Source organism: Phoca vitulina, unplaced genomic scaffold (genome assembly GCF_004348235.1).
Source record: "Phoca vitulina isolate PV1807 unplaced genomic scaffold, GSC_HSeal_1.0 scaffold23, whole genome shotgun sequence".
Classification (NCBI taxonomy): Eukaryota; Metazoa; Chordata; class Mammalia; order Carnivora; family Phocidae; genus Phoca; species Phoca vitulina.
Window position 1 is genome coordinate 14,732,296 of NW_022589726.1, and position 12,090 is coordinate 14,744,385.

The 12,090-nt window shown below is 63.2% G+C and overlaps 1 protein-coding gene across 1 annotated transcript; it reads right to left on the minus strand.

The window, feature by feature from the left end:
• Positions 1-1,062: 1,062 nt before the first annotated feature.
• On the minus strand, positions 1,063-10,987 carry NXPH4 (neurexophilin 4). The gene is made up of 2 exons (XM_032420842.1): positions 10,909-10,987; positions 1,063-2,604 (listed from the first exon to the last, which is right to left on the minus strand). Exons 1-2 carry the CDS (start codon positions 10,963-10,965, stop codon positions 1,750-1,752), a joined length of 912 nt encoding a protein of 303 aa, XP_032276733.1. The 5' UTR covers positions 10,966-10,987; the 3' UTR covers positions 1,063-1,749.
• Between the last annotated feature and the right edge of the window lie 1,103 nt (positions 10,988-12,090).

Sequence of the window (12,090 nt, forward strand, 5' to 3'; positions counted from 1 at the left end):
CCATCCATCCACCCACCCACCCATCCATCCATCCATCCATGATTTATTTTCCCCTCAACGACTTTTCACTTCCAGGCATGTTTAGATCAGATTCACCTCTGACTCAGTTTCCTGCTAGAACCAGTGGGCAATTCCCTGGAGAGTCCTGCACTCTCTGAGTCGGTATCTTGGCCCAGGACTCAAGGAGAAGGAGGGCAGAAGACGAGGTGTCTTGGTGTCGTTCTGTGCCTCAGCTTGTCCCTATCCCCTCCCTCGCCCCAGTCAGGGGTCCCCAGGGGAGGGGGGCGGCTGAGCTTGAGAACTGCTAATGAAGCCGCAGCCAATTAACGCCCGGGCCAGAGTTGGGGGCGGATAAAATTAGCAGCGGCGGCGGCGGCAGGAGGGAGCTGCAGGGGCGGGGCGGGGAGGGTGGGCAGCTGGCTGAAGGGGGCCTCGTTTGCAGGCGGCGAGCGGCGGCGACGCGGCCCGGCTCTCCAAACTCGCACTCGTCCCTTCCCCCACCCCCTCGTCTCTGGCCTCCCTCCCTCTCTCAGCCGTCTGCAAACTCAGCGCCCACGAAATTAGGAAGGAAAAGGAAGATCGATGACTCCAGATGCCGCAAACACCGTTCCCCCTTCCCCCCACCTGCCGCCTCCCGCCAGCCCCTCGGAGCTTAGCAGGTTGTCAGCGCTCTGCCTACGCTGTCCCTGCAACTCCATCCCATTTCAAGGCCTTATACCTCCTCCCCCAAGTCGTGTCAACTGTCCGCTGGTAGTCCCCTCTCAGGTCTCATCCCCACTCGATCTGCTGCTGCTTCACCTCGCCCACCTCGGGGAGAAAATCCCCCATCTCAGTCAGAGCTCCTACCGCAAGGGTCGCCCTCGTCTCTCCCTGATCTGGTCCTGGATGACCTCCAAGGTGTTAGCTCCCTCAATGTTTGCCTCAGTTCCCACGAGCCGCCGAGGGAGGAGGCCCTGGCCAGGTCTCTGCCACCCTTAAACCCACAGCACCACCCCCTTCCCTACGAAGGTCTCTCACACAGACACGTATTGGATTTCACTTTATTTTGTTCCCTTTCCCGTCTGTTTTGGCGTAGAAAAATATCACCAAGAGGAAGCAGCCGGAAAGGGGCAGGTGGAGCAGGACTGCAGGGACGAGAGGGAGACGGGCAGAGAGGGCAGGCGCCCAGTCGATCGCCTAGGCCCAGGAGTTCTGCTTCCGCTACCCTAATTAGGGTTTCGGGGAAAGGCGGACAGGCATACCGGCAGGCAGAAGGGGTCGGGGATAGGCCGCAGTTTATAGGCCTCACAGTCTTTACGTGGGGACAGGATGGAACAGGAGGACAAGCGCCTGGGGGTAAGAAAGGGTGCGACGAGGGTGCCAGGCCAGGCGTCATTAAAGATGCGGACAAAGGGAATGTCCAGCCCAGCGCCTGCGGCATGGGGGGGGACCCACGGCAGACGTGAGGGACGCTGGGACCGCCTCCAAGCCCCGCCTATTCTAGGCCTGCGCTCTTGCCTCTTCACTTTGGGAGGCAGCGGAGGGGGCTACCTCTCCCCCCACCCCCGCCGCCCCACTGCCTCGTGGGCACTCCCCATGAGGAAAGGGTGGACCTACGCCGGCTGATGGTCCCCGGGAGGGCTGTTCCTTTCGCCCTCGGAATGGAAGGGGTGGACGCGGCCACAGGAGCTGCGGGGCACAGGGAGGGGTCCCACTGAGGGAGGCCGGGATTTGGCGGGAAGCTTAGGGCCCAGGCGAGGACGAGGCGCGCTACCCAAAGTAAGGGTGCTCACTCTGGAAGTTATAGTCTGGGCACACCTTCTGCACCAGTTTGTAGTCAAAGCTGAGGAAGGAGACGAAGATGCAGATGACTTTGAAGGGCTTGGCGCAGAGCCAGGCGGCCTGGCTCTGCGTGTGCTCGGTGAAGCACACCTGCGACGGGTCGTACAGGCACGGGCGGTGCTTGCGCGCGCGGTTTGTCTTCTCATACTCCACGTGGCAGTTGAAAGCGCGAGACTCTTTGGCCCCGGGCACTCCCAGCGCGCCCCCGAATGGGCCCGCCAGCGCGCCCCCGAGGGTACCCCCTAGCCCGGGTCCCGCGGCCGCTATCCCCAGCGGCGGCCCCAACCCGGGGAGCACCCCTTCCAGGGCCAGCGTAGACTGCAGCGGGTGGGGAGCCGGCCCGGGCAGCCAGACGCCCCCGAACTCGACACGCTTGGAGGGCGGCACGATACTGACGCTGAGGTTGCCCAGGCTAGACGAGTTGTGGCGGAAGTACACGCTGAAGGTACCGTTCACGTGGTCCACGATCTTGCCGGTCACCAGCAGCGAGAACTTGAGCGTGTGTACCCGGAAGTAGAAGTCCCCCCAGCCAAAGATCTTTTTGGCGCGGGCCGCTTTGATAGACGGCTTCCTCTTGGTGCGCCGCGCAGGCAGCGCCCCCGCCCGGGCCAGCGCCCGGGTGTGATTAGCCGGCCAGGCCCAGCTCCAGGCGCCGGCGGTGCCCAGGCCGTGGGAAGCCCTCGGCACCGCGAGCTGTTGGCCAGGGGCGCCCCCTCTGGCCGCGGCGGGGCGCAGCTCCAGGTACTGCGGCCTCCCGGACTCCGGAATCTGGGCACTGACGACCTGTGGACGGAGAAAGAGCAGAAAAGAGAGACGCTGGAGTTGTCCTTGGCCATCCCAGGGCCCTACCCCCACCCCCACCCCCCCGGCCAGCCCCTTTCCCCAGCCGCTAGGAGCCCAGAGGGAACTGGGCAGTCCACAGTCAGTGGTTCCGGGAGCGTGTACTGGTGCCGGCCGGCAGCCCTTCAGCCCTCTGTGCTCTTGGCCAAGTCACCGACCAGTACTCAGTTTCTCCATCTGTGAAATGACACTGAGAATCCATGTGTTCTCAGAGAACTCCGATGCGAGCTGAGAAAGGCAAAAAAGCCAAAGCCCGCGAGGGTAGAGTAGGGAGTGGAGCTGTGGACGCCGTCTGCGTCTCCCCTGGCCTGGAACCTGCTTGGTTCCGAGTAATGGTGGACCAGGGAGGAGGTGGACTCAGGCAGTCCAGGCCATGACCGCTGTCAACATCCCAGCATCAGGAAAGAAGTGAAGACCTCCCCACACCTCTGCCCAGACTAAAGCCCCCCACGCAGGCCTCAGCCTCCACTCCCTTGCGGGGAGGGGCCCGGGAAACCGATTGAACTAAGAGCCCTGGAGAGTCTCGGCGCTGTGGGTTGAGGCTGGGGGGCTCCGCGGGCACCCCTCTCCGCCTCCGGCCCTCTTACTGTGGGGGAGGCCGCCTAGTGGTCCTTCCCGGGGCTTGGAGGGGGCTGGAGGACCAACCCCGCCCGCCCTCACCCGTCCCCGGCTGTCTCAGGTGGCGGCCGATCCGGGAGACAGCGCGGGCGCGAGTACAAGATGGATCGAGAGGCGGGAGCGGCCGGGCCAGGCCCGGGCCATCAATTATCTGGGGCGGGTGGGGTGGGGCGGGGGGTGGCCGGGAAGGAAGGAGACGTGTGAGAGCCAGAGGAAGAAATATGGAGATGCCGCTCCAGCGAGGGGGGCGGGAGGGAGAGGAGCCGCGGTGTCAGAGTGTGTCAGGCAGACTGTTAGCTGTGGCCGGCTGGCGTGGCCCTTGCTGCCCAGGTTCAGACTGTCGGGGCGGGGGGGGGGGGGGGGGCGTGTGTCAGCCTGGCGTGCTGGTGTTTCTGTCAGCCCGGGCTTGGTTGTGTGTGTGTGTGTGTGTGTGCGCCTGGCGTGACGATGTGTGTGAGAGCGTGTGTGTACGTGCACGCTCACCATGTGTCTCAACCTATGGTTATGGGTGAGCGTGTCTGCTGGAGGGGCTGCGCACGGTGGTCTGAGGGGCCTGTGTGTGTGTGTGTGTGTGTGTGTGTGTGTGCCTGTGCCTGTGGTGCTGACTGTTGTGTCAGTCTGTTGGGGCTGTGTAGATGCGCCTGGGTTGTGCGTGCGCCTGGGTTGTGTATGCGCCAGGGTTGTGTGTGCGCCTGGGTTGTATGTGTGCCCGGGTTGTGCGTGTGCCCGGGTTGTGCGTGTGCCCGGGTTGTGCGTGTACCCGGGTTCTGTATGCGCCCGGGTTGTGCGTGTGCCCGGGTTGTGCGTGCGCCTGGGTTGTGCGTGCGCCCGGGTTGTGCGTGTGCCCGGGTTGTGCGTGTGCCCGGGTTGTGCATGCACCTGGGTTGTGCATGGGCCCGGGTTGTATGTGTGCCCGGGTTGTGTGTGTGCCCGGGTTGTGTATGAGCCTTGGTTGTGCGTGTGCCTGGGTTGTGCGTGTGCCTGGGTTGTGCGTGCGCCCGGGTTGTGCGTGTGCCCGGGTTGTGTATGAGCCTTGGTTGTGCGTGTGCCTGGGTTGTGTGTGTGCCCGGGTTGTGTATGAGCCTTGGTTGTGCGTGCGCCCAGGTTGTGCGTGTGCCCGGGTTGTGTATGAGCCTTGGTGTGTGTGTGCCTGGGTTGTGTGTGTGCCGGGTTGTTCGTGTGCCTGGGTTGTGCGTGCGCCTGGTTGTGCGTGTGCCTGGGTGCGCTGTGTGTGCCCGCGGGCTGGTCTGAGCGAGGCTGTCGGTCAGCTTGTGGTGCTTGCGTCGGTGTGAGTGGTGTAGTTGTACGCCTGGGTTGGCTGTGTCTGGTTCTCGGGAGCTGTTACTTTTCCTGTGTGAGCCCCTATCATCCTCTGGCCATGTGTCAAGCTCTTTCTCAAGGGTGTGTGTCACCATACCCACAATGACAGAACGAACAAGTGCGGTCTGTTCCCGGAGGGGAGGGGTGCATTTGTGTGAGTATATGACTGGTCCCTGGGGGGTTCCCCGCACTGGCCTGCAGGCTGAGCTTTGGGTAGGTAAAGAGGCCTGGTAGCATGGGTGCCCCCCTCTGTTTGCACACGCCCTGTGTACACACCAGGAGTCCACAAGGGACAGGAATGCCGGAGTCAAGCTGCTGGGCTAGAATCTCCACCGCCTGGTCCCCATCCCCACAGCACTGTGATCCCGGGTTATTAATGCCGCCGCCGCCACCCGCTCGTCATACATATTTATCGCCCCCCTCATTCCTCCTCCCGTCCATCCCTCCTCCCAGCTCAGGTGAGGGGGGCGGGGGCGGCAAGAGTGATTGACTCAGACAGACAAGCTTGAGCTAGCAGCTAACACCAGGAGGGTGGGCCTGAGAAGGACGGTGGGAAGGGTCCCAGGCCACCGTGGGGGGGAGAGGGGGCAAGGCAGGCGTCCAAGGAGGTGGGCTTGGAGAGGGCAGGGCCTGAGCCTCAGGGAGGTCATTGGAGAAAGGGAGTGCATAAAGCTTCCAGAGAAAGTCAAAGAAGGGGGGAGTCATTTGAACTCTGACTCCTAATCTCCTCACCCTTCTGGACCCAACATTGCCTTCCCAGGGGCATCCATCAGTCTCCAGTCACCTGCTCTTATGACCCCGAATGCCTCTGAGACACCCCCTCCCAGTACACCCCCGCAGCGCTCGTAGTCCTGCATCCAGCCCAGGACTTGTCAAGGGCTGCTTCAGTCCAGCGACTCCTCGCAGGCAGGAGCTGGGAGAGGGAAGGAGGTTTGGCTGGGTGGCGAGGGGTGCTGGGGGTCTCCCCGCCCCCGGCCCCCACCGCCCGGCGATCCCAGACAAATTGCTGTCTGCGCTTCTCTGATCCTGGCAAATCCCTGGGCTTTGGGCACCCGCACCCCCACCCACTGCAGGAGACTGCCAAGATAAAAGGGAAGAGTTGGGGGGGGCAGCCAAAGCGACCTTGGGGGGAGCTCAGACAGGGAGGGGTGAGAGCCTGTGAGGAAACGAGCCGAGAAATGGGAACATGGAATAAAATAAAATCAAATCCTCCCTCTGGCTTCCTCGCTTGCACGATCACTCTCCCTCTCTCTCGCGCTCCCTCTTTCACTGTTTTTCCATCTCTCTCCGCGACTCTTCTCTCAGTCCCTCACTCTGTCTCGAATTTTCTCCTTCCGTGATTCTGTTTTTCTCCCTGTTTCTGTCTGTCTCTCTTGGTTCTTTCCCTCTATCCTTCAGGCTGTCTCCAACTGTGGGTGCAGTGGGAGTGAGGGAAAGCAGGGTGATAAAAGAGCCCCTCTTTCCCCAGACCCATGGTGCTGTCCCTCCCCCTCTCTGACTGAGAGTGGGAGCAGGGTGCTGTCCGAGGAGGGGTCCCCCTCGCTCCAGAGCTGGTTTAATTAAGCTAATTGGGCGCAGTGACATTTGCCGAGGGGAGAGGCTAGTCTGGCTGTCGGCGCAGGGGGCGGAGGTGCTTGGTGGCAGGCGGGGGTGGGAGTGGGGGTGGGGGTGGGGGGTGCTCCTCACCAGGCGCCTCCAGGCCCATGCGGGGCAGGAGCCCAGCCAGGAGCGCTTTGCCCCTGAGGCAGTGAGCCCACACAATGGAGGGGAGTTGAGGCAGCCTCTTGCTGCTGAACAAACTCCACCGTGTGTGTGTGTGTGGGGGGTTCTTACGGGATGGGACCGCGGGGAAAGGGGGGAGGTTCAGGCTGTCGGCCCCCAGCCGCATTGCAGGGCGCACCTCCCCCAGGCCTCCAGGCCAGTCCCTGGCTTCTCTCCGGCTGTGTGGGTCAGGCGGGGCCGCTCAGGATTCCGGCCCGGGGAAGGGAACGGCACCCTGTGGTTGGGGAAGGAAGAGTGCTCCGGGCCTGGGCTGAGGAAGGGCAGGGAATAGCGTATGAAGCCCTGTACCTAGCAAGGGGTGGGGGTGGGGGCCACCGCAGACAGCGGGGGGTGGACTAGACAGGGTCTGGTTGGGAACCAGGGACAGAGACTGGGGTACGGACAGAGGCGGGTGGACAGGACAGGCTGGGGTGAGGGCTGGGATGGAGAGAGAGGGGGACTGGGGTTTGGGACTCGGCAGGCACAGTATATGGTGCAGAGATAAGGATGGAGCAAGGATAGGCATGGAACCGGGATGGAGAGGAGATCATACATGGTGGTTAGGCATTGGACAGAGACAGGGATGTAGATGGGGTAGGAACTAGGGGAATGACGAGGGGTAGAGAATGGTATGGGAACCAAAATGGGGATGAAGGAGGACAGGGATGGTGGATGAGGGATGGGCACTGGGGACAGCAAGCAGGACTGAGAGTGGGATAGGAACTGGAGGATGGGGATGGGGAGCAGACCGGGGTGGGAACAGAAATGGGGGATGGGTTTCTGGGCAGGAACAGGGGTGCTGAGGGATGCAGAGACCCAGGAGATGGGGATGGCAAATGTGAATGGGGACTGGAATGGGCAATGGGGGGACAAGGAAGGAGATGGGAGACAGGGACAGAGACAGGAGCTGAGGACAGGTATGGAGGACAAGTCAGAGGAAAAGGCAGAAGACGGGCAGGATTAGGCTATGGGAGGGGGCCGGGCAGGTGGAAGCGCTGATACCTCCTTCCAGACCCCACTATAGCGTGAGGGGGCGGGGACCGCTGGTGGGGCGGGCTCTGCCCTTGGGCCGGGCACCCCCTCCCCCTCAGCCCCGCCTGCCCGCTTGCTCGAGGCCGGCAGCGCAAGGCTACCGTTATCTGAATTTTGATTTTATTTTATTTTATTTTATTTCCCTGCTTCCTAGAGCCGGCGCGGTCCCCCCGGGAACGGCCGCCCCCCGCCCCCCGCCCCGCGCCACACTTTATTATTGCAATAAATGTGCCTATAAAGGCGCGGGCTCCGGGGCGCGGTGGGGGGGGGGGGGGAGAGCCGCGGAGCGGGGATGTAATTTCCCGAAGCCGGAGCCGGAGGGGGAGTGGGCGGGGTGGAGGTGGAGGAGGGGCAGGAGAGGGAGAGGGGGAGACTCGCCAATTTCTAGCGCTCAAGGCAGCGCTTCCTGCTCCCCATTCCCACCCCGCAGCTCGCTTGCACCCCACACCCGCGACTCCCCATTGCGCCCAGCCGTGCTTCAGCCCTGGGACCCCTACCTACCCCATGACCCTGCCCTCTCTCTGTCACCCTGTCCCCTTCCTGGACCCCACCCATGTGGAGTTGCTGGGCTCTGTTCAAAGTTCCCCATCTCCTTGACAATGACTTCATCTCTGAGCCCTGGGATGGGGCGCCCCCTCCACTTACCTGGTCTCTTTCAACGTTTATGTCGCCCCTTCCCAGTGACCTCGCCTCTGACCCCAGTGACCCTTCATTACCTTGTTTCTGTCTCCCAATTACCTCACCTCTTCCCCACTCACCCAGTCCTGGATCTCCAATTCCTCCCCCACCCCAACCCCATGACCCTCTAAATTCTCCTTTCCAATGAGCACCTCTCTCATACATGCAGGCTCTGGCCCAAGGGAGCTCTCACAGGGCCCCCCTTCTCCTGTGCCCCTGGCCCAGCTGCGGCCCCTGATTACCCCAAATCCCCGCCAAGGCTCTGGGCCCTCGCCCAGGCTGCACGTGCCTAAGTGGCCCAGCCAGAGATTAGCTGGGGGGCTGGAGAGGGGTATGAGGCAGGAGGGGGTGGCTAGACGCAGGTCTGGGGCCCCGCCGGCTCTGAGAGGCTGGCTTAGGCCTAATCCTGCCCTGAGGCAGGATAGAGATGGAAGGTCCCACAGGGCCCCGCCCCTGCCCTCCCCCAGCTAATTAGTAATTAGTGATTAGTGATTAGTGACTATTGATCGCCTGCTGCTTCTCCTAGTAGGCAGCCGCTTTGGCAAGGGGTGGGGAAGACAAGAGACAGAGGGGGAGAGGAGTCAGAGACCTTATCAGAAAGATCCTGAAGAAGGTCTGGCCAAAAGGCCACAGCCCCCGGGGTAGCAGAAGCCCGGAGTCCCAGGCCCAGGAGGGGGCTGGGGAGGCAGGGTTGTTAGCGTTGGACAATTAGGATTTTCCAAAGAGCTACCTTGTAAACTGTCCCCCACCAGCCTCTTACCATGTCAACATATTCCCAGCCTGGCACTGAGACAGCCCTGAGCTCTCACACACACGCATAAGCCACACTCAGATACATGAACACATCCTGAGCCTCACAATCCCATACCCACACCCCAAGGCACTCCAAACCACAAGCACACAGACTCTCACAAATGCCAGAGACTTACCTACAGGCAACAATGCACCCCAGCGCACAGATGCACTCGGAGACCCACCTTGGGACAGGCCATGTGCCCATACTGTACTCACAAGTGCACACAAGCACACACAGATAGGTACTTGGACACACAAACACTTCTCTACACACACTCTTGCCATGCAACTACACATATGTACACAGCCACAGGACTTACATGCGTGTAAACACTGATTCTCACATGCACACAAGCTGGACCAAATGGCAGATACATTCTCCCCCACTGACTCCAACACGGAGGCCCACAACCAGCTCACACACACTCAGATCCCCATCACTCACATCCTCACGCTTACTCTCCTTCAAGTCTTCACCAGATGTTTCATTCCCCTTCAGGGGGCAAGGAAATTAAACCAGATCTGTCCACAGGGGAGTTTATTTGATGGGGAGAGTGGAGAGGAGAGTGGGGAGGAAGTACAAAGGAGGGGCAGGGGAGTAGCATCCTTACCTCCTCTCCCCCAGGCCTTCACATACACAGATGGGTTGTGGGGCCCAGGCCCCCTCCTGCAGTAGTCTAAGGGCAGAGCTGGGCAGCGAGTCCAAAGGGGCCCCCCACCAGGGGAAGCAGTTTTTGTGAAGGGAGCCCCTCTGCCCACATTCCAGCCCCTCAAGGTCACCAGGCGCGTTTGGGAGAATCAGGAAGCTCAATCACCACCTTCACTAGGACAGCCCCTAACCTGCTGGAGTTGCTGAGTTTGATTTGGCTGAGCAGGTGGGGTCCGAGTGTTGGCAGGGGAAAGGTAGGAGGACTACACCCCTTGCAGATTCCACAGGGGCTCGGGGCTGGTGTGCAGGGAGTAGGGGTTTAGGAATCTACCTGCCTGCCGCCAAGCTAGGAAAGTCGCAGTTAGGGTGCAGGAAACGGAAAAGTCCTGGGCAAGGAGGCCATGAAAGGAGACGGGGTCCAGGGCCTAGGCCCCCATTGTGGGGCACATAGCAGGGCACTGTGAAGCAGGCGCTTGCACTCACCCCTTCAAAGCCAACACCACACACCACAGTAGCTTACACATGCACCCTGGACCCCAGCACTAGAGACCGAAGCCTGGCTGCCCCAGACACATGCATGCACACAGGTGCACGCGCTGACCCACACACTCCACACCAGCACATAGGAGCACGCCGCGCTCGGGAGCTGAAGCCTCTAAGTTGGGAGGGAGGCAGATCAAATCTGGGCCTCCTTAGCCTCGGTGCTCGCCCCAGAGCCTGGGGGTGGGGGGGAAAGAGGCAGCCGTGGGATGTGGGAGCAAGGAGAGCACAGGAAGAGAGACTCCCCTCCCAGACAGCCCCCACCCTCATCAGCTGGGCGCGAGAGAGGGGTGTGTCTGCGAGGTTTGTGCAGGGGAGAAGGTGTCTCCGCGAGAAATGTGATGGGAGATTGTAGCCAAGTTCGGCCGAATCTGTGTGCGCGCGTGTGTTCGGGTCGTGTATGCTCGGAACACGGTGCCCGCCTGGCATTGTGACAAGTGCAGAGAAGAGAAATGGGAAGGCGGGGTGGAAGGGTGGAAGGACAGACAGCGAGGAAGGCGAGCGAGGTTGGCGCGGAAAGACGGCAAGGCTGACACCCTGCTGGCTTGTCTGTCTGTCTCGCACTCCCGCTCAGTCTGGCGCACTCGCGGGTCGGGCTTCGTCCCCTCCCCCGCCGAGCCTGGAGCCAGATCCAAGTCGGGCCTCCACCCCGGCACCCACCCCCAACCCTCAGCCAACTTGGGCTGGGAGAGCGCCGGTCCTGGATCGGGGAGTCTGTCTGTCCGCGTCCCCGGCGCCGCGCAAAGTTGGGACGCTCCGCGCTGGGGGCCGGGCGGGCGCACGGAGCCCCTCGCACTCTGGGACCTTTGCGTCCCGGACCCCGGCGCTCCCGCTCCAGCCCGGCTCGCCCTTACCTTCCTCAGGAGCCACGGACCAAAGAGCAAGAGAAGCCATTCCGGGAGCAGCCGCATCTTCCCGGGCGGCCGAGCGGGGCGGGCGGGACGGGTCGCGGGCAGGCCGGAGCCGGGCCTGGGGGCGAGGGGCCCCGGGCTGGCGCTCCGTGGGGCGGCTGCCGGAGCGGCGGGAGCAGGCGGCGCGGCCCGCGCGGACTGAGCGAGAGGAGCGGAGCTCGGCGCTGGGGGCGGGGCGCGGGCGGGGGAGAAAGTTGGGTCGGACTCGGGCGGGCGGGCGGGGGGGGGGCGGGGCTCCGCGTCGCTCCAATCCCAGCCGCGCCCCGCGCGCCCCCTCCCGCCCAGCTGGGGGCACCGAAGGTGACTTTCACCCCGACACGCCCCGGACACGCCCCCGGCCCAGGTGCGAAGCGCAGAGGGCTGCGGGGCCTAGGGGTCGCGTACCCGAGGGGCTAGGTCTGTGCGCCGATGGGGATGGGGCCGGGCGTGGGGCCCAAGGCTCCGGGACCGTGTCGCCAAAGGGGTGCACGGCGGAGCAGGAGCCCGGCGAGGCTCAGCGGCCCCTCAAGACCAGGGTCCCTCGGTGCTCCGGGCCCCTTCTAGGCTCCGGGCTGAGGTGGGTCCGGGGCAGGAGTAGGGCAGGGGCCGAGGTGAGGCCGAGCGGGTCTCGGGCGGCCGCGGCCGTGCGGCGCTGACGGGGATGGATGGGCGCCCCGCGGCTCATTCGGCCCGGAGATGAGAATCATTGATCACGGACGGAAACCCCATCACTTCTGTCAATAGGGCTGACAAACGGCGCCCGACGCCCCCACCCCCGCCCCCAAGGCACCTCCGCGGCCTCCGGACCCCTCTGCTGGACCGGCCGTTCACTTTTGCCCCTCGCGCCCCACCGCTGACCCCCGCGCGGCCCAGAGAGTCCCTGCAGGGGGGTGGGGTGGGGCAGGAAGTCCCCTCAGCGCCGCCTGCCCAGCCTCTTGGTGCAGTCTCTACCCCTTCCCTTCCACTGTCCCATCTTTCACCACCAGCTCCTCTCGGTCCTCGTCCCTTTCCTTTTCCGTCTCTGCCCTTGTCTCTGTCCCCAGCCCCAGCCTTGTCTCTGTCCCTATCCTCTTGGCTGTTTCTTCATCGGCTCGGCTCCCTCCCCGCCCCCCCAGTCTCGCTCTCTTCCCTGCCCGGGGAGTCTTC